Below are 21,944 nucleotides of genomic sequence, written 5' to 3'. Positions count from 1 at the left end.
AAACTGCATATACTAACAGCTGATGATGTAAATGGTCCTGCAAAAGGAATCTCTAAATGTGGCCAGGGCATTTTCTTCTGAGCTGCAAAAACTGCAAATGGTTAACTGAATATTCCTTAATACCAGCACTGATTCCTTCCTGCTCCTTTAACAGCCAGCTTCTTCTGAAAGAAGGGAGCAGGTGACGTAATATAACACTTCCTTTCATGAATGGTAGAGGCTAGATCTTTGGTCCTTTGGATGTCTCCCTGCTTCTTGTGTTACATGTGATTAAGCAATGGCATTCCCAGGGATATATTCTAACATACCTCAGATTACGTAGCCCTAAAATAACATGAGTACACACCCTAATCAGTCTGCCTGAAATTACATGATGGGGAATGGGGAAGTTCTGCTGTGTCATTTTTTTCAATAGAAAGCGGTCTAACCCTTAACTGCCACCACCCACCTACAAGCCATCCATCTTCGCCTTGTAGTCTTTTAAAGTAACTTTCTATTAAAACTTCCCATTCTGCAAAGTCATTCCACTACAATTGAATGAAATATGTTTTATACTACCTTTGAACGAGTACGGTATGACTGACCTAAGTTTGATGTTATTATTGAACGAGAAAGCAATACAGGCATCCCAGAAAATATGCATTCACTTTTTAAGGGAACTGTTGAGGCTGGTTTTAGAGCTGGGGTCTCCACCATGGCGGCCAAGGAGGTAGGTTGGGCTGAGGGTCTATGACTGGCCCAAAGCCATCCAGTGGGTTTCCATGGGACTAGAAGCTAGATCTTTTGACTCCCAGTCCAACACTCTAGCGTATAACACACTGGCTCTAGAGCAGGGATCAGACATCGCACTTGATGCCTGCCAAGGCCCTCCTGACTTTTATTTTGTTCTTAAGGTGTTGTTTTTTTAAAAAAATAACTGGGAGGCTGGGAGGCTGCAAAGTGAAGTGTTGCCCTCCAGTGCCATCTTTATTTGGGTTCAAAAGAGTGGTTTTGTGTATTGGAGGTCAGACTCCACCTCTGCCTTCTACTTAGTTTGCCTTCTGGGAAATGACTGTTTAGTGAAGGCCTTGCTCAGCAGCATAGGTCTTTCATGAATGGGCAAGCCCCCAGGGAGCCATTTTGTGGGAGTGGCCACAACTCTCTTATCAAAATTTCAAATGTACCCACTGACACAAAAAGTTTGGGGACCCCTGCTGTAGAGCCAGTGTAGTATAGTCACTAGAATGTTGAACTGGGAGTCAGAAGATCTGGCTTCTAGTCCCATGGAAGCCCACTGGATGGCTTTGGGCCAGTCATAGACTTTCAGCCCAACCTACCTCCCAGGGTTGTTGTGAGGATAAAATGGAGAGGAGGAGGGTTATGTACGCCTTGAATTCCTTACGGAAGAAAAAAAGGTGGGATATAAATTAGATAGATAGATAGATGCTGTTTAACAGCTATTAACATATTTTTCCATGGTACTTGGTGTATTTTTGGCGCATGTAACCAAGTTATAGCTTGAATTACTTCAGGGTATAGCTGTACAATCTGGAATGATGCATCTTTTTTTCATATAAATATCATAAATGTCAAACATTTTAATCCATTTTTTCTAAAGATGGTTTCCTATGAAATATTAAAATCACAAACAGGCAGCAGCCAACTAATTTTAAAATATTTATGACAAACAAAATGTTCAGTGGTGATCTTGGTACAGAATAATACTTTATGGCCACATACAGAGTGAGGATGACTTGGCTGAGAAAATGAGAAGCAATGAAGTACTGCAGCAGTCCGTCAGTACCTATGGCGAAGTGGCCAGCCTACCGAATGTCCCCGATGATCTGATAAAACTGACCCTGAAACGACGGGCGGATAGGCAGCAGTTTCTTGGTGAGGTTCTCAAATGGGTGCTTACCTGTGTGAATGGGGATTGCATGTGCATGAAGGGCAACCATCTGTCAGGGATGCTTTAGGGTGGATTCCGGGATTGAGCAGGGGGTTGGACTCGATGGCCTTGTAGGCCCCTTCCAGCTCTGCTATTCTATGATTCTATGATTCTAAGGGGGCCTGGGGGAGCCTCATGCCAGGAATGGGGTGGCCCCATCCATTTTTGATCACCCACAGCCCCTTGGGTCAAAAGATGTTCCTCATCCTTGTTCAAGGTCCACACTTGGATCACACAGGGCAGGACTAGGCTATACCACCATGTTCTCACACATGTTCTCACGTGTGTGAGAACAGACCCAACATTCTCCTTTGCAGACAAAGGTCAAGTAAGGAAGCAGATAAGCTTTCAAAATAATAAATAAATAATCAATCAATCAATCAATCAGGGTTTTCTGGAAAATAGTTTGAAGTCCACTGATGTACCCTATTTGACATGATTTCATTATTTGATGAATAGCATGCAATGGTACTGAATATTAGGCAGCATTTGATAGTTGACATGGAATGTAATTTATTTTATAGCATTTGGTAGATAACTCTCAATGGTAAATTGCATTTGACAGTTGCCAGCTTAGGAGTTTTTGTGTTAGTTTTGATTTTAGCAAAACTTTAAATCAAGAGAGATCAAGAAATCAAAAGCATTTGAATTTCAGGTTTTCAGAATTATTAATTTTTGCATGCAAAATGCAAATTTGAATTTTGCTTTGCAGTTTATCATTTTAAAATATGGTGTCTAGCTAAAATGGGGAAATCACTGTATTTCAAATATTTATGAAGATTCATTTCAAATCAACTATATATATACCAAAGCCTCCAAATTAGTGTCACTTGCTAATTCTTTGATTCTCAGTTGAGTGGCAGTTCTCAAACCCTGTGCCATCTCAGTGCATGCTCCTAGTAAAGTCAAAATATAATTAAAGGCTCTGTAAATCCAAAGTAGTTACCCACAGAAGTGTCTGGCTATAGGTATCTACATTGTTCTCTTTCCTTGCTCCTTCCCATCAGCCTCAACCAGGGGTGGGGAATTCTACCCCATCTCAGCATTGGGTATGATTGGAGCATTCCAGAAGTTTGGTACACACGATTTCAAACCTACAAGATAAGATTTTATTGTACAGATCACAGATGTTCTTGTGTGAGAAATAATGCAATACGTCTTCACCAAATGCATTTCAACCTTTTGAAATGCATTTGGTCTTTTCCCAATGGCGTTAAATTACAGCTGTAACTTGAAATTCATCTAAGGAGGCGAAATTGTGTTTCTTCTAGGATCATGTTGAAGATAGCAGCTTGTCTCGTATTAATTCAGAGGGTTTCTATAATGGTTCATTAACATAATATAAGGAGGCAGAATGCCTCTCAGTAAATGTCATGAGCTACGGTCTTCCTGTGAGCCTGGAAGAGTGATAAGTGAGTTTGTTTGAATTAATTTCAGTTTATTGATACCTGTAATTAATGCCACTGAAAATGGAACTTGAAATATGTGCTTCAAAGGACTGAGGATTAATTGTTGGTGTACCCACCCAGTGCTGTGAACCCACGTTTATGGAGCATCATGCTCCAAAAGACATGTGATCTGAAAAATGCTATGATCGTCCACAAGAGGTCTCCATAAGACTGGAATATATAACCCATTAGCTTGCTTTTCTAAGTCGCAGCTTTTAAAATCAGTAAAAGTGGTCAGTGAACAATATTCACTGTTGAATATGGCTTCGTAATGTACGCTCTGTTGCATGTTTTAATAATCTCAGCCTATTTAACAGGTGAACATATAATATCCCAAACCACTGCTACTTTTAATTGAATTCCTGCTTTCTTTGTCCAATCAAATTAGGTCGCATGAGAGGTTCACTTGTTACATTACAAAAACTAGTTAATCTCTTTCCTAATGATACTTCATTGAAGAACAACCTTGGAGTGGGTTATCTTTTGATTGGAGACAACAGCAATGCCAAACGGGTTTATGAGGAGGTGAGCTTCTATCAAGTATGTGTAATCAATTCTAAAAACAACTGCTAGTGCTTATGCAGCACTTCACAAATGTAAGAAACATATAATTTTGAAACTCATAATTCATGTGAAATTAATGTCATGTAGATAATATATCAATTCCATATAGATGATTGTACTTTCTTATTTTCACAAATCCAAATACATACTTCCTCTTGGGTAAGCTGTGTTTGATTTCTTTGTTGTGCAGATTTCTACGTTTATAGGTTCTTGCTCAAATACCAAGACTTTCATGTTTTTCCTTCCTTAGTCCTTCCTGGATTCGTCAGATGAAGAAAGCATGAACAGGATAATATTAAAGCTCTATGTAGCCAATTATGTTTGGCTGTGTGACAATGCCTTTTAGGGTAAACGAAGCCAATTGAGAGTGAGGACAATGTTTTCTGAAAAAGTCACATAACATTCCAGTCAATTGTGGCTGTACAGCAAGTGTGATGATGACTCAGTGTTTTGTAGCCAATCAGATTTGGCTCTGTGTGATATCATTTATGGCAATCAAAGCCAAGAGAGAGAGAAAGCAAAAGTGTACATGCCTAGATATAAATTTTGGCAGGCATTGTTAATAAATTATCAAAACGTAGGAAGTTCTTTTCAAAAGTCATAGAATATATTGAGTAGTTTGGGATAAGCCATATTAAAGATGCAAAGAAGTTGTAGTTGTTGTTGTTATTAAACATTTATATACTGCCTTATTTACTAAAACGTCACCAAGGCAGTGCACAACAATTAGAAACAATAAAATCTTAAAATAATAAAAAAGAACATTAAAAACAGTAAAACAGTAAAACAACTACATAATCCAAAAAGTGTAATTAAAAAAGATGTGTCTTCACACCCTTTCTAAAAGCCAAGAGGGTGGGGACCAATCATAGTTCTTGAGAGCAGTTTGGGAGCAACACAGGTGAAAAAAAAACCTCTTTTATGCGTGCCCAACTAATGGGCCTTTGCAGGTAATGGTGCCCTCAAGATCTCTTCTGCAGAGCTGTCATAACAAGACAGGTGGTCCCTTAACTAGTTGTTTAGGGCTTTAATGGACCTTAGGCATTTAGGATTTTAAAGGTTAAAAAGCAACACCTTGAATTTAACGGTTTTTAATGCTTTATGTGTGTATGTTCTGTGTTTTAGAATTTTAAATTTTGTATACTTGTTTTTAATCTTAATTTTAGAATTTCTGTAAACCGCCCAGAGAGCCCTGGCTATGGGAGCGGTATTTATTTATTAATAAATAAATAAATAAATTGAATTGAACCTGGAAAGCAATTGACCACCATTGTAGGTTTTTCAAGACATGTAATATGGTCCCCATACAGTCTACCAGTTAGCAGCACGCGTGCTGCATTTTGCAGCAACTAAAGATTCCAGATGCCCTTTCAGGGGTTGCCCACATAGAGCACATTGTGGTAGCCTAAGGCACAGATCACTGTTGCGAAGTCAGACTGACTCAGGAAGGGTTGCAGCTGGTGCACGTCGAAGTAAAAATGACCCACACAGATCCGTGAGTGGCCAGTCATGAGCATGCTTTAAAATGCTCATCTGAAGACTCTCAGTATGCAAGAATTAATTATGCCCCAAGTCTTGTGAAAGGAGGCCAGGAATAAGTGAGCTTGTGACACTGCAGTGTACCTCAAGGCCCATGATGCACTAGGTGCTGTTGACCAGTGAGGATCAAGGAATCTCTATTCTTTCCATTCCCTTCCTCTAGACTGCATTGACAAAAGAGTAGTTGTGCATTGGCAGCAGCAGAAGTAACTTTTAAGAAATCTCTGCTTTCACAGTTGACCGAAATGTTCTTCAACAGTTCAGTCATGTTGAATACTTTTTATTCGCCCCCCTTCAATGCTGAACCTAAACACTGAAACTAAAATCAAAGAATTTTATGTCTATAGCCAGAATTCAATCTGATGGGAAATGTGCCCTATTTTTGGGGAACTATTTTATCAGACCTTCCATTATACCACAGCTTGAAGGCAGTGTCAAGAAAGGGATAGCATTTCATTTCCACCATTAGATGTTTTCTTTTTGAATCTCATAGTCTGGAACTGAGACACAATACATTAAATATGGTCTTTGTAAAAAAAAAAAAATCATCAAAGCTACCTTTGTTTTCAAAGAGCAATAGATCTTGGTTTTACTTTCTTCAAGGGATTCCTCTATAGTAAAAGAAATCTGAAGACACTTTTTCCCCCTCTTCCACTTTGTGCCATAGATAGGCTAGTGTTCCGAATGAGTTCTAAGTTTTGTCCTGAACTCTGCATTGATTATTGTTTAATGGCTGAAGCAGATACGATATCAAGGAAGAATTCTCTCCCTCTATCAACCTCCACAGTTCTCTGTACCAGGTCCTTCCCCCACCCCCACCCCATCGACACACAGCAATAAAATGCATTGTGCAAAGATTTAGAATGCTTCTTAAAAATAAGAGCTGATCCGTCCGTGGCTATCAGCCCAACATCTTGGCTGCAGCTGAGGCTGGAATGGAGCCTTACATGCAACATGGACATGTAATCAAAATTAGGGCATAGCTAGATGGGGCGATATCCCGGGGATCGCCCTGGGATTGTCCCTGTGTGTCCACATGACGCCCAGTGCATATCGGGAGCAGGGAGGGATGATCCCTCCCTTTCCCCGGGATATCACCATACCCTTTAATCCCGCTTTTTTCCGCGGTCTCGGGATGATCCTGAGACCGCGGAATGTGTGGGCGGGCATCATTTGTCCCGGCTCATAACAAGTAACCTTTTGTCCATGAGTGCTCGTGCGCTCCGTCTCCTTTAAAAACCAAAATGGCGGGCGCAATGTCCTCTTCCTCCTAGGACGTCATGCGCCACGTGTAGACAGAGGGGGAGATCTCATGATAACCATGTCGCGAGATCCTCCCCCCTCCATCACACTAGACCAGGTAGGTCTAGCCATGGACTTAGTGATCCTTAAGTTCTCCTTCTCTGCTCCATAACATTCAGGATCACTTGACCTTTATCATCAAGTCAGGAGTTTCCATGCTTCAATCTGTGGCAGGCAATAACATGCAGCGGAGACAGAGAGGTGCATTTCACCACCACATAGGGAAAGTGTTCCTAAATGTTCTAGGGGAGAGGGGGAGCAATCAACTTTGGAAGACTATTTTTGAAGCATGAGTGGCTGAGTTGGATTAATCCATTTGTTAGGATCAAGCCTCATTATGCCCTCTGTATTTTGAGCAGTAGTATAATTAAATGAACGTACAGAAGACTTTGGCAACAAATATCACCCCCTCAACAAGCCAACTAAAATATAATAATAGCCTGGAACTATCCTATGTTGTTATGAATACATTGACATGGCTGACTGCGAAAAAATAGAATTAGTTCAGATGAAAGTGTGATGTTAGCCCATGGTAAAGAAACATATATTTTCATACAGTGTTTCTACTTCTGGCCAACTGAAAAGTTCAACCATTCTAAACCCACTTGCTATTTTATCCCACCGCCAGTTGAGTCCCTGGCACCAGGAACATCGGCCGCACTTCCTGGCAGTGGCCAAGTCTTCTGCCAGCCTGCATCTGGGCTGTTATCTCTAATCTGAGATTAGGATCACAGCTGGGATTCTTCTGCGTGCCGCTCTCCTCCCAATGGGAAGTATGAACCCATAGTTCTGCAGGCCGGATTAGGCCTGTAAACTGGCTATTCTGCATCCCTGTTTTATGGGCTTTGGGGATATGAGGTTCATGTATTCCACAGTACAAGCATATGTGTATTCATGAGATTGTAGCCATGAATATCCCATAATATATAGCTCTGCCCTTAGATAACGGTGCAATAGTAGGAACATCTGGACACTAGTTCTGAGCCAACAATTCCTAATATATTGCTAGAAATTAAACACTATCAATTAATGCTCAAAACCACTGCAGAGATAATGCTATAATGATGGTTTGTTTTGCTCTCCCACAGGTTCTGAACCTGGCTCCTAATGATGGCTTTGCGAAAGCGCATTATGGCTTCATCCTGAAGGCAGAGAATAAGATTGAAGAAAGCATCCCCTATTTAAAAGTAATGTTTACATTTGGGCCTTGTTGTTTTTGTTAGAAAGCATAACACTCTGGCAGGGGGCAAGGAGGAGATGCTATGTCGAGGTCTCTAAAACCCAATGTTAATCCACATACCTAAATATATATGCAAACTCTTTTCCCACATGGAGCTTGTGATCAGTTATTTATCACTGCTTCTTGCTTTCCTGCCCACTCTGCTGTTTAGGGCCAGTTCACAGCACCGTTTTTGAGACGGTTCTTCTGAAAGCATCCTGAACCCTAGAAACCCCGTAGTGGCTGTGCCGAGCCGTGGCACTGTGTTGTTTATATGATGCAGCTGCCAATTCGCAGCCACATTGGGCTTTCCCCCTCAAAACTGTGACTTTTACCATTGCTCCGAGGTCAACATGATGTTTCTTGTGAGTGGTGGCACATAGTGGTGGCACATGTTCAGGTGCACATAGCTCTGGGCGGATCGGGTAAGCGTGGGAATGTGGGGCAGGGGGCGGGCTGGACAAGCGGAATGGCTGCCGGCACTGTGGCTTTTCCTGGCCGGATAGCCTGTGCTCCCTCCTGCTGTCTAGCTTTATTGTTTTCGCTTTGCAGCAGTGGCACTGCAGGGTTTTGAGGGAAACACCAACCAACGCGATGTCATATATATTTAGCGTTTTATAATGTATGATTTTATCTGTACGTCGCCCTGAGATCCTAGTGATATAGGGTGGGATACAGATGTTTTAAATAAATCAATATAGACACCCCCGCCCCCGGTAAAATAATAAGTTACTATTGTGAAAGAGGGTTAGGGTCAACCTAACCACCCTGCAGGGTAGGCCTCTGGACCAAACATCCAATTCCCCGGATAATCCCCACCCCAATCCTGCCCAAGCCAGCCCTTTGGTAAACAAAGCACTCGCACATGTTTAAGGACCGAAGCAGTTTATTAAAAAGTCTAGACTAACACATAAGGCTTCAGTCGGACACAAAAAGACACAGACAAAATATTAAAAAGGGGGAAAGGGGAGGGGTAGAGGAAGTTGGAACAATGCTTTAAAACAGACTTTACACAGGAAATGGATTAACAGGTTAAAAACACACTTCACAACAGACAGTTCCCAAACAGTTCCACACAACCATCCACTAAGACTCTAACCCAACCCAGAACCATGCCCTAAGGCAAATAGATTCCCCTGGAACCTCCAGACACTTGAACATAAAAGAAACCTAGCTAGAGACCAAGCGTTCACCCAGCTCATCGGGAATCTCCCACATTACGCAAGTACCAGTCCAGGGAAGATGGCTGGCCCCTGGTTGCCCACTCCTTTATCTCTTCTCAGACTTACAGGCCTCCTGACTCGCGCTAGCCAATCCCATGCTCCTCTCGGATCCTTGGCCCTCCCTCCCTTGTCAGGCTGTTTCCCAGCTGGCACCGATCACCACTCCAATTAGCGCGGCCTTGGCTACTTGAGCTAAACTGATAACTCACACAGGTGTTACTCCCACAAGACAGGGAGGGCTTGGCACCACAAATTATCTAAACTGTGAGACCACCTCTAAAGAATGTTCTCTGAACTCCCTCCTCCCAGCCCAGAGGCCGAAGCCAAACTGAGCAAAACTAATAAGGCAAGACTTCCGTCATGTTGGCCGTCCTTCACAACCATATAGGTGCATTTTTGCAAGACCATTTTCTCATGGGAATATTTGAAGGGGAAAGCACCTCGTGGTGACTTTCCTCCTCCAGCAGTACCTATGTTGGGTTGGCACTCAACAGCAGAGAAGACAAGGAACAGGGGATGACCACACATCCTGTGTGGGAACATAAAGAGTGTATATAAAAACATTCAACAAACAGAAAAATGCTTTTGATTTAACAAAATTTCAGCTCTTAAGGTCCACACCGTTAGCAGATTTATTTATATTTATTTATTTAAAACATTTCTTAGCCTCCTTTCAGGGCAGAAGCCCTCCCAAGGTGGCTTACAACCATACATAAAACAGTATAAACATTAAAAGCAATAAAAGCATTGACAGTAAAATAACAGTTAAAAACAATAAAAACTAACAATAAGAACAACTAGGGCTGTAGCAGCAAAACAGTATTCATTTATGAGAAGGCCCTAGTAAAATAAAACATTTTTAAGGCTTTCTTAAAAGCCTGTAAAGGATGGTGCATGGCGGATCACTGGTGGGAGTTCATTCCATAGATGTGGGGCCTTGCTGAGAAGGCCCTCTGTCATGTAGAAACCCACCTAATTTCACTGGTGGGCTGGTGAAAAGGGCCTCTCTTTTTATCTTAGTTCCTGCTTCGCTACTACCTTGGAACTGGATGGCTGTCAGTGGCAGAATGGTGGACCTAAATCCCAGATTTATCTGTACACTGGAATAGACACATGGAGTTTATGCAACTGAAATTATCAAAAGGAAAATGGAGGTGGGGAGGGAATGGAATAGAGTATTTGGGGAAAGGGCATGGCTGTCTGGAATATTTTGTTGGAGGTCGCTTTTATTAATATAGTTTACACTGATAACTGTGGGCCTGAATGAGCAGCTAGTTTTATTAACAAACAACTGACATGATGTTCTCCTTCATCTAGGAAGGTCTAGAATCCGGAGACCCAGGCACTGATGATGGCCGCTTTTACTTTCATTTGGGTGATGCCATGCAGCGAGTTGGAAACAATGAGGTAGAGTTTAAAACTGGGTTTCAATTATTTTTATCTGAAGAGGCACAAAAAAAAAAAAAAAAAAAAACCACCTAAAAAGTACTGAGCCAGGGGCGTGGTCCTAATGGCTCCAATGTGTACAGCTGGTCAGGGACTGGATTAGAGAGACCCTTGGTCTGATCCAGCATGGCTCTTCTTAGGTTCTAAGACAGTGGTTCTCAACCTTCCTAATGCCGCGAACCTTTAATACAGTTCCTCATGTTGTGGTGACCCCCAACCATAAAATTATTTTCGTTCTTCTTTACACGATCCATTGTCATGGGATGGTTTGCTAATGAAAATAATACATAACAATAGCTTTAATAATACAAAAGATAATACATGACATAGTTCAGTCAATACAGTTTCCTAAGACCATTGGAAATATGTGTTTTCTGATGGTCTTAGGCGACCCCTGTGAAAGGGTCATTCGACCCCCAGAGGGGTCCCGACCCACAGGTTGAGAACCGCTGTTCTAAAATGAAATTAAAAGGCAAGGGGTTCAACCAATTATTTCAGAATAAATAGGGCTCTGTTTTTCCTCAGCTCATCAAAGTAGGCTGAATGTACATAAGTAACACATTCTCATGCATCAGCTGCCTTCTATATACCACTTTCCTGAGAAAGTGGTGGTTTTCAAGGCAAATTGGCAGGAACCAGTGGAGGCTGGTGGCCCTGATGTCAGTGGGGGCGTGAATCCACTCTGGTGTTCTGTCAAACCAGTCAGAACTCTAAAGGAACTATCCAACATGCAAAGCCCGACTTACATGGTTCTCCTCCATTTTCTCCTCACAACGACCTGTGAGGTAGGTTAGGCTGACTGGCCTAATGTCACCCAGTGACTGGTCTAATGTCACCAAGTGAGCTTTATGGCTGAGTGAGGACTAGAACCTGGATCCCCGGAGTCCCAGTCCAGCACTCTAACCACTGCACCACATTGGCTCTGCCATATAGCTACCCCAATAGCTGTGCTGGCCCTTGAAGCAGGAGAGATCCCATTGCTTACTCCCACATCTGGAGAGTGATTTTTTCCAAGCAACTCTCTCCATAATAACTGCTACTAAAGGCGAGGGAATGCTGCTGATACTGCTGTTTAGCATCCAGTGAAGACACCTCATTACTTTCTATGTTTTGCTTTAGGAGAAAAGCCCTTCTCTTTACCTGACCATGACTGTAGGGAGGGCATATCGGAGCCATATTTCAGCCTCTTCACGCAGTTCTTTTGGGGTCAGCCTCAGGGCAAAACTAGACACGTTATTCACATCTTTTGCCCTTGCATGGCTGATGTTTTCTTTCAAATAAAAAGCTGGTGTGCATGGGAGAAAGCACATTGGCACCGATGGGAGCTTTTCTCCCATTGTCCATAGCAGGCATGGGGGAATTTGGATAACGATCATGGTGGGGGCAAAAGGTGAACATCCCTAGTCCCAATCTGGCTTGGGAGGTGCTGCAGTGCTGTCTATTTAAGTGTTTTGAAAAATCACGCAGGAAGCAGGAGTGGCATCGCAGGAGAGAACCGGCCTCTGTTTTTTTTAGCTTTACAGTGGTTTAATATGGACAAGTCTTGGGCATTATATTTGACAGTCAAGTGAAGACGTAGTTTGCCAAATTAGAAGCCCTACATCAGAATATATGTGTGTACAGTGGCCTTTTGATCTTCACACTTATGAACCAAATGAGTGAAAGAGTTTTAAAACCTCATAGAACCATTTGATGTTCAGACTGCAAATGAAGGAAGGAGTTTTTCAAAACCCATCGCCAATGCAGATTCTCCAGGCGTCCTCAGGCTGCTTCAAACAGGAATATTAGCGCCTCTCCTTCAGCAGGTGAGAGGCAGAAGCAGCTTCTTCATAGTGGTTGCTTTTGCAGCTCTGGAGAAAACGTTTTCTGCTATTCGGTTACCCCACAGATGGGTAATATATAACCATGACCTTCTTTGTACTCTCCCTGACATATGTAGGATTTTATATGCATGTTCTTTCTCTCCTTCATGGCATACTGCAGGACATAGTTTGAGGGATTAAGAAAGTCCTGTGTTCAAATCAACTGGAGGAGCTCCCTAGACTGCAGATTAGGTCATCTACAGGAACACTCAACAGATTAAATGTTAAACAAAGAGTAGAGAACTTTGCACTGTAATCCTAGGTGGATGCAGGCAGGAGGGCAGAAGAAGGCATCCTTTAGTCACAGCGGACGCATGCTGAGCAGGCCTTAGCTTAGGCTACTTGTTACACTTCTAACCTGGCAAGGAATAATCTTTGCAGAAATGCTGCTCTGGAGCTTTGACAATCGAGAGCCACCCAAGAGGCTTCATCTGCCAAGAGCAGTGTTTTATTCACCACCAAGCTGATGAAAACAAGATGGTGAACAGAACCACCTTCCGTTCTCAGCCACATAGTGTGGTTGCCCTCTTCAGCTGGTGCTTGTGGGGAGGCTGGAGCAGCTGAGGGTGTCCATGAGATTAACATGGGTAGAAGTGCACTGAATTGAGGACAGTTTGCATATGTTTCAATCTGGTCCATTGGCTTAATTTTTCACGTGATTTATAATGTTTATTTCCCGAAATGGATTGTCCAGTTTGCGCAGACAAAAATAGGGTCATGAAAAATGAACTTCTTGGGGCAAAACATGCTGGGGAATTTGTCACTTCAAGTCTGTTTTTAAATTACAGGGGAAAAGCATTGCTGAATATGCCAAAATTCAAGTTTTAATCAAGGAAGGAAATGGATATATAAGCATTTGTAATCATAATCACTGATGGTGCACATTCATCACCTGAGGCTACAGTTAGGACTAAGAATTCAGCTTTCAAGTGCTTTAATAGGAGCATTTGCATAAAAGTACATTTAACAGACAGCTTACTTTTACGATAAAGTGCACTGAATTCATGGTCTTTTAAAACACTCTTATCTACATGTAATGGAGGCTGGCATCTCTGATGTCAGTGGGGCTGTGAATCCGCTTTGGGTTTTAGTCAGAATTCTAAAGCAGCTGTCCAAGGTGCTGAACCCTATCCCCAAACTGGGTTTAGTGCCTTGGATATCTCCTTCAGAGTTCTGACTAAAACCAGAATTCACAGCCCCACTGACCTCAGAGACGCCAGCCTCCACTGCCTAAAAGGTTTTGAATAGATACAACAGAATGTCATTAAATATGGCAAGAACCTATGAAGGCTGTAATAACTGCCTGGCAAATAAAAGTTAAATAGGTGCACATTGTTGCAGATTGAACAGCATTCCTTAGCGTCTCTCATTGCAGCCTTGCTGTGAAATGCACAGAAACAATCCTTTGGTTTGTCGCCAACCCAAATAGCTGCTGTTCATGTTCACCTACTAGTCAAAACAAACTGTTGGCTTTCTTTACCTTCTCTGAGCAGCAAGCATAGAAACTCTCCTACTTGGAGGCCTTCAAGGCAAAGTATTCACATAAAACCATCTTGTCTCCAGTTCAGAGGCTGAAGCCCAGAGAATCCCGTCTTAAAGATATACTTTAAATTACTTGAGTAATTTAAAAGTTAATACATAACTTATTTTACCCAACCTAAAAAGTGCCATATAGGACACCTTCCCTGAGAAACTCAAAATACTTTACGGCAGTCATAACAAAGGACCTGTTCATTCTTACCCCATTTATCAACGCGGTTTCTCAGAGCCTCAGATGTTTTGTACATTCTGCATTTTATCCCCTCACCTTCAAAGTTCATAACCCTTATACACAGTCATGGAGAATCATGCTGTTCATGGCTACTAATCGTGATGGCTATATATTACCTCCAATAGCCGAGGCAATACGCCTCTGTGAGCAGTTGCTGGGGAACATGAGTGGGAGGGTGCTATTGTACCCATATACTATTATTATTATTATTATTATTTATTTATATAGCACCATCAATGTACATGGTACATGGTACTACTTGTGGGCAGGGGCGTAGCCAGGAACTTAAAAGATTGGGGGGGTCCAGATCCAAAGAACACAGATCTCAATATGCTAATTTATATATATGGAAATGTAGAAATAATTTTCAGAGGAGGCAAAGCCAGCCAGTTAATTTCTTATCCATGTCATCATAATTAAAACAAATTCTTCAATTAATTGACATCCAAATTAATTTGCACTGACTCAGATCATCCTGTGGAAAAGGGTTCTTCCCCCCCTCCCAGCTTCATTGCCATTGGGGGGGAAGATTTAGGAGCAGGGGGGTGTTGCAGCATGTGGGGCGGGGAGAGTTAACTACACCCCCCCCTTGAAAATTCTCCCCTGCACAGCAATGGAACTGAGAAAAAAGCCTTCCGTTGACACCACTGGACACCACAACTCTGTGGAATAAATCCAGGCCCTTGGGAAATAGATTGGGTCCCAGGGCAACATCTTGATTTGTGGGCTTCCCACAGGCAGCTGGTTAGCCATTGTGTGAACAGAATGCTGGACTAGATAGGCCTTTGGTCTGAATCAGCAAGACTCATGATGTTCTTATGCAAGGCTACCACCCAGGTGTGACTGAACTAGCTGTTGAACATCAACTCCGGCGATAGGATAGTGCCCTCCACTACGAGCAAGGACAGGTTGTATGCTCTATATAGCTCTGGCCTCCAACAGAGAGGAACAGCCAGAGAATTCACGAAGAACAGCCTAGAAGCTGCCACCATGCCCCCCTCAGCATCTGCCACCTCAGGCAATCACTTCACTCTGCCAATTGGTAGGGCCAGCCCTGCCAACACTACTTTCCTTTATTGCTGCTTTGACAAAGAAAGGGGCATAGAAGAAAGTTGGAAGCAGTCAGTGAAAGAAAAAGGAGAGCTGACTTTGCACAGAAAGAGAGCAAGGATGCTCACCTGGAATCTGAAGCACAGCTAGGACCATATCCCAGTGTGGCTTTACTGAAGGATCAGATGAGTTGTCTCAGCATATCCATGCTGTGCACTCGTTTAGGCACTCCAATGGGATGGAATTGTACGGCTGACATGAGAAAGGGGTGCAAAGACCTGCAACGTAATACCTTCTTATTTTGGAGGCCCGTTTTCTGCATTTCTGCTAAAGTGGAGATGGGCAGTGAATGGCCTGCATACAGCTCTTGACCTCTCTTAATGCAGCTTCCGACGCCCCCTCAGCAACTCCCACTGCAGCTACTTCCAAGCTCTCACTGAACACAGAGAGTGCTTTCGAAAGGGTATCCCTGCCCAGGTGGGGAGGATCCAGCCACTCCTCACCCGAGCAGGGAGAGAAGAGCCCTTTAAAAGCATGGTTTTATGCTGACAACGAGCAAAGCTTCCACGAAGACGTTCCCTAGAGGAGGCAGATGGAATTTTCTGCAGGAAACAACAGTGAAAAAGCATTGTATGCTGGTGGGGCAAAGGTCCTTTTTTTGTTTGCCCAACGGGAATAACTGGATCAGCAGTCTAGTAGAAGACCTGTAGAAAACACTCACATTTTCACAAGTAAGATCAATGTACTTTGAACATCCTGAGTTGTTTGGTGCTCCAGGATTTCAAGTGCTAGATCTTACATTATTTGAATCTGTTTAGTTTTCTTATGATATCTGGGATTCCATTTTAATAAGTTATTTGTGATGACGCTGTAGGAAACTAATCAATGAGTGGGGAGGAGGAAGCATGATTAGGATGCACAAAAGAATTGCTAGCTTATTATACTTGTTATTGATTTATCTTTTTCTGCTGAGGTGTAGCTAATGTATATGAGTTGTTAACAAATTCCAATCTTCTAGGCGTACAAGTGGTATGAACTTGGGCATCAGCGGGGTCACTTTGCATCCGTGTGGCAGCGCTCTCTGTACAATGTGAAGGGGTTGAAGGCTCAGCCATGGTGGACAGCAAAGGAAACCGGTTCTTCAGAACTGGTCAAGGTGAGCAGTGTTTTTCACTTTGCTCTATAGCCTTTTATCCTAAGTAGATTCTATGCTCATGTGGGAGAAGGCCTCACTGAACGTAGCGGAACATACGTCCGAATAAGAACAGATGAATCTGTCATTTTCGGTTTCTCTCGATTTCTCATTTTTCCTATCTTAAGTTCATTTTCTCCCATTTTTTGCAATTTTTAAAAAGTCTGTATGGAACTTCATATGGAACTTTGTGTGCATTTCTCCTAATATACATCTTTTTGTAAACCATTTTGCCAAATATACAGTCTTCAACAAGCATTTTCCCTTAATATAATGCATTTTTGTACGTTGTTTTCATTAAAAACATATTTTTGTATGCATCTTTTCATGGGAGAATGAATCACAAAATTAGGAGAAATGCAAATACCAAACTGTGTTTCAGTTAGCATATTGTTTCAGGAAGTCCAAATCGGGAAGGTTTGCATTAAAAGTGAACTAAACAATCCTCCCCATCCCTACTTCTGAGTTGTTGTTGTTGTTGTTGTTGTTGTTGTTGTTGTTGTTGTTATCTTCTTTATTTGTATCCCACCTTTATTTGTATCCTTCAAGGTGGCTTTACAAAATTAAAACAAACAGTTAAAAGCTATAAATAGAAATATACAAAAGTTAAAAATATAATTAAATAGGTTTCAATATTAAAACATTTAGAATATTTAAAATGCATAACAATTTTTAAAACTCCCAGGTATAGGCAGAGATCCAGATTATTTACCAAAGGCCTGCTGGAATAAAAAAGGGAGGGAACCAGTCTAGCTTCCCCGGGAAGGGAGTTCCAGAGCATACCGAGGCATACCGGTGATGGTGGTGGGACTGAGAGAAGGGCTTCCCCTGAAGATCTCAAGGCACAGGCAGGCTCGTAAGGGAGAATACGGTTTTTCAGATAACCTGGACCCAAGCCATATAGGGCTTTATCGGTCATAGCCAGCACTTTGAATTGTGCCCGGAAACAGACTGGGAGCCAGTGGAGCTGTTTCAACAGGGGAGTTGTGTGCTCCCTGTAACCAGCCCCGGTCAACAATCTGACTGCAGCTCTTTGAACCAGCTGGAGTTTCTGAACACTTTTCGAAGGCAGCCCCACATAGAGCATGTTACAGTAATGCAATCGGTATGTAACTAAGGCATGTGTCCCCGTGGCCTAGTCCGACATTGCTAGGAATGGGCACAGTAGGAGCAAATGCACTCCTGGCCACAGCTGAAACCTGGGCATCCAGGCTCAGGGCTGAATCCAGTAGAACAGCCAAGCTTGCATAAGATTAGGCTGCAGAAGCTAGAACCTTAACCTTTTATTTTCCTTCTGACTGACACAATGACCCGGTTTGCACACAACAATCAACCCATGGTTTGTTAACCATGAGTTGTTTGGCAGCACGCAGGAGCGAGCAACCATGTTGGCTCCTAACTTCTCACCTGCTTCTGCTTTGGTATACAGCTCAGGGATGCCCCATCTCTGGGTAGTTGTCCACGATATGTGAACCCAAAACTCTGTATTGTTGAGAGAGAAACAACTGAAAGTTTTAATTCATGGTTTGTTCTTGCATTAAAACGCTGGGTGAAAAACACTTAGGTGATTTTTTTCCCCTTTTTCTTCCACTAATCATCACAAGAAAGTAAACTGATAATTGTTCAACCTTAGTTCAGATAATTTTATAACTACATATTGGAGGGAATGAATTGGAGAAGTATGTTAAATAGAAAAAAACAAAAAAAGGCATGCTAGACCAGATGAAGGTGGCCGTGGTAACTCAGTAATTCACACTAATTACTGGGAGGCAAGCCTTAAATTACTGAATGTTGTAATTAGTGCATAACAGGCCAATCCGTTTTCCCTTGTGCACTCATAACTCTTAGAGGCTTTATTGGGAGATTTAATTGCATACGGTCAGCAATGTCAGGCCAGCTGAATAAATACAGAAATCAGACTTCACTAAAGGAACTCATCCGTATTTGTAGCCCTCACAATAGACAAATTAATTATAATCACCATTCTCCGTTGTTCTTAAAGTACAATATAGTTTCTTATTAAAACTTACATTTCGAGTAAATGAGTGTTGCTTTTCAGAATGTCAGTTGCTGGGATTTCTATTTATATCAAGGAGAAGACATAACAGGGACTTTTGAGGCTACTATTTATTTTCTTTGTTTTTACTTAGTGTCCTGTATTAATGAAAAATTAATAATCTACCTTTCAACAAAATAGCACATATTATTTATTTATTTTTGATGAAGGAAAAAAAATGATAGGGGGAAAAACACCTCATTTTTCTGAATCGAATATGTTTAAATGTGAGTAAAATAATGTTGGGCTTCAGTGCTTGCTCAGGCTTCAGTTTCCTAGAAGGAAGTCACTGGAGACTTGGGGTGTTTCTTTTATGAAGGTTTATTTACACTGTGTCCAGGCCTACAACAACCCAACTCCAGGCAAACCCTGCTTCTTCCCAGCTGCCTAGCAAATCCCCTCACAAGACAAAAGCTGCTCTCCTTTTGTTTCAGATTCAGCCTTCCCCCAGATTCATTTCCTCGTACCCCCTCAGACCTTGTAGGACAAAAGGTTGCCCATTTAGGAATTTGTGTGTGTGTGTGTGTGTGTGTATGGGGTGGGTGGGTCTTCAATCTCTTTTACTCAGAGACACTGAGTTATAACGGGTCCCTGGAGGTACTTTAGACTGACCCCAAACACATAACAGTTCTCTTGTATCAGAAGTCTGGTTCCCTGTTCTTTTTGTCTGGGCTTCAGCACGCTTTCTTGTAAAAATGTTCTGTTGAAAACAATGAGACTCAATAGCAAATGTACACGATTAAAAGCTCCCATAGGCTTGTTAAATCTTATTTGTATTCCATGTGGAAGCTTCAATTTTTTTAAATGGAACTCACACAGGAGAGAATTCTTCCTGCTATAGTTTAGAACAAATGGGGAAAGTGGGACTGATCTGTCCCTCCCTTGGCAGCCCACTTGGCAGGGAATGTCAGAAAGGCTGAGAAAAGGGGGTGGCAGAGAGAGACAGACAGAGGGAGTGACACACAGCTGGTTCGCACATAACGAGAAGCCACCATGGATGAATTTCCCTGTGGGGGCTTCTTGTTGTGGTGGCGGCTGCCATTTTGATTATTCGAGCTGCAGTGGGGGTGGATGCACCATAGCTTGTCGGTACACATGAACTGGCAAGGGTGGGTTGATGGGATGGTTGACAAGCCACCTGCATCCCTACAACAAACCACCTCAACAAACCACCCTTGCCAGGTTCATATGTAGGGCACGTGTGTCTCATTTCCAGAGTCTGTGCCTAGCAGTTACAGGTTCAAGGTTTCAAGGTAGTCAGCAGAAACACGGATCAGGCAAAAGGCAAGGTCTCCACAGCCCAGGTCACAGGCAACATTTTTCCAAGGCAACACAGCTGACAAGGAACAGGCAGAAGGAGAGTCAGAGTTTAGCCCAGTACTCATGCCAGGAAGTAGTCAAGGAAGCAGTCTGGTCTGGTTGACATTGTTTCCAGCAGCTCTTACAGTCTTACAATGTGCTGTATTTATGCAGAGGCTGTCAAAGCCACTGAAAAAGGCCTCCGTGTGAGTGAGACTCCTTTTCTCACAAGGAGGCCTCTGGCTCAGTCTAGCACTCCTGGTGATTTCCTGTCTTTTCAGGCCTGTCTTTTCTGAGGGCTTGGGAGTTTCTCTGCCTCCACCTCTGAGGCAGAGTCCTTGTCAACAGGTGAGGCCTTCATGGTAGGGCCCGGGCTCTTCCTGGTGTACCAGCAGATCCTGGCCATTGCTGGTGGCAGGTGGTTCCTGGTCCACGAACTCTTCCAGTGAGGAAGAGTCTTTCAATGGGGCATGATAACATGGGTACCCTATCAGGGAGTGCTGAATCCACTCCTAGGGGAGGGGGAGCTGAAAGAAAAACTACTGCACCCAGGACAAAGTAGCACCTCCACCACTGTGCCTCTTTGTCTCTTTAAATCACATTCCCCATATCCTGCTTTACACAAGAACTTGGCAGACCCATATTTAAAGACCTGGTATTACATGCAACTTGGGTCTACGAAGAACTTTCCTGTCTAACACTAATCTCTAAAATGTGTTCAATGTTAGAGGGATTGGATTTGAATCAGACTGGTGGCACGTTTCACCTTATGTAGTTAATATCATAAGTCTGTCAAATTGGATTGGTTGATGTTCCTTTTCAACAAACTGCAATCCGGTGAAGTGTGTGAAAAAGGAACTTGCCTAGATTTCTTAGTGTTAAAAATAACAGGAGTAGAAGCAGAACTTTCTTTGAAATTAATGAAACAGCTGTCTTCATTAAGCTTGTTTCTCTCACACACAATAACGTTACAGCATTGTTTGCTTGCAGCAAAAAACACAGCTCATTATTAGAATTAACTTTTTTCAACTATTGAAATAATTTTATAGCGCATTAACATGGAAAATGTGCTTCTCAAATGTCTTCACAACTTATCTTTCTAATTCCTTTGGCAAACTTCCAACTGTGTTAACTACTATAGGCATCCAGAACATCACACCAGTTAAAACAAAATCTATATTTTTTATTTTTTTCAGCAGAAGCATATGCTTTTATGCATAGAAGCAGCACAAATAAAATCAGTTGCCAGTATCACTCAAGGAATAAATTATTCTAATATAGTGCTATATTACTGAATTGATTCATCTTGTTCGATAAATCTCATTTATATTTATCTCTCTCTCTTGCCTTTTGCCTGATCCCTGTTTCTGCTGACTACCTTGAACCTGTAACTGCTAGGCACAGGCTCAGGAAACGAGACACATGTGCCCTACTTTATAGAGGACAGTCCTCTATTTGAAGATGTCCTCTATTTGAAGGGCTGTCCAGTCCAAGTCTGCTTTAAAGGGGAGGAGCCCTAAGAAGGTAGAGTAGGCGCCATGATGTTGCTCATCAACAGTGAGCATCTTGACTGCAGCCTGAGCAGCAGGAGGACAGGTCCCTTGGTCATAGTCATGGGATAGATGCATTGTTTTATTATGTAAGTTACAATAATTATGTCTAAATTTGCATCATTGTCTAGAAATTAGCATATGCAAATTTTATGAAAACCGATACCCTTTTCTGCCCCCCCTTTTTTTGATGAAGTATCAGTGGCCACCCCGCTACCTGGTCATGTGCCATTTTTACTCTTTAAATCACCCCTGCACCCTAACCTCAATTTACCCTGGACAGGACACTCCTCTGTTCAGAAATACAATTCTGTTCCACTCTCACGCAGTTTGTGCCTCAGTTTAACAGTGTGGAAATGAATATTGGTTACTGTGGGCTTAGGGCTGAACTAGTTACAATGGCTAGCATGTAACTGGCCCTTGCATGCTTGCTTTTTTGTACCTTAAATAATTGCTGTGGGGCTGCAGCATGGGAGGAGAAGGGATTTAATGCCCT

General features: G+C 42.4%; 1 protein-coding gene across 3 annotated transcripts in view; it reads left to right on the top strand.

The window, feature by feature from the left end:
* The window catches only part of ASPH (aspartate beta-hydroxylase), a 134,838-nt gene that overhangs the window by 90,893 nt on the left and 22,001 nt on the right, over nucleotides 1-21,944 (top strand). For all 3 annotated transcript variants that reach the window (XM_063130776.1, XM_063130775.1, XM_063130777.1), the window contains 5 exons: nucleotides 1,722-1,872; nucleotides 3,764-3,900; nucleotides 7,869-7,967; nucleotides 10,540-10,629; nucleotides 16,370-16,507. In XM_063130776.1, the coding sequence (XP_062986846.1) occupies nucleotides 1,722-1,872; nucleotides 3,764-3,900; nucleotides 7,869-7,967; nucleotides 10,540-10,629; nucleotides 16,370-16,507 (615 nt within the window). The remainder of the gene's footprint in view (nucleotides 1-1,721; nucleotides 1,873-3,763; nucleotides 3,901-7,868; nucleotides 7,968-10,539; nucleotides 10,630-16,369; nucleotides 16,508-21,944) is intronic.

The sequence above is a fragment of the Elgaria multicarinata genome, chromosome 7 (genome assembly GCF_023053635.1).
Source record: "Elgaria multicarinata webbii isolate HBS135686 ecotype San Diego chromosome 7, rElgMul1.1.pri, whole genome shotgun sequence".
In the NCBI taxonomy this organism is placed as follows: domain Eukaryota; kingdom Metazoa; phylum Chordata; class Lepidosauria; order Squamata; family Anguidae; genus Elgaria; species Elgaria multicarinata.
The sequence above is the reverse complement of the archived record's forward strand: the minus strand, read 5'-3'. Positions and strand labels throughout refer to the sequence as shown.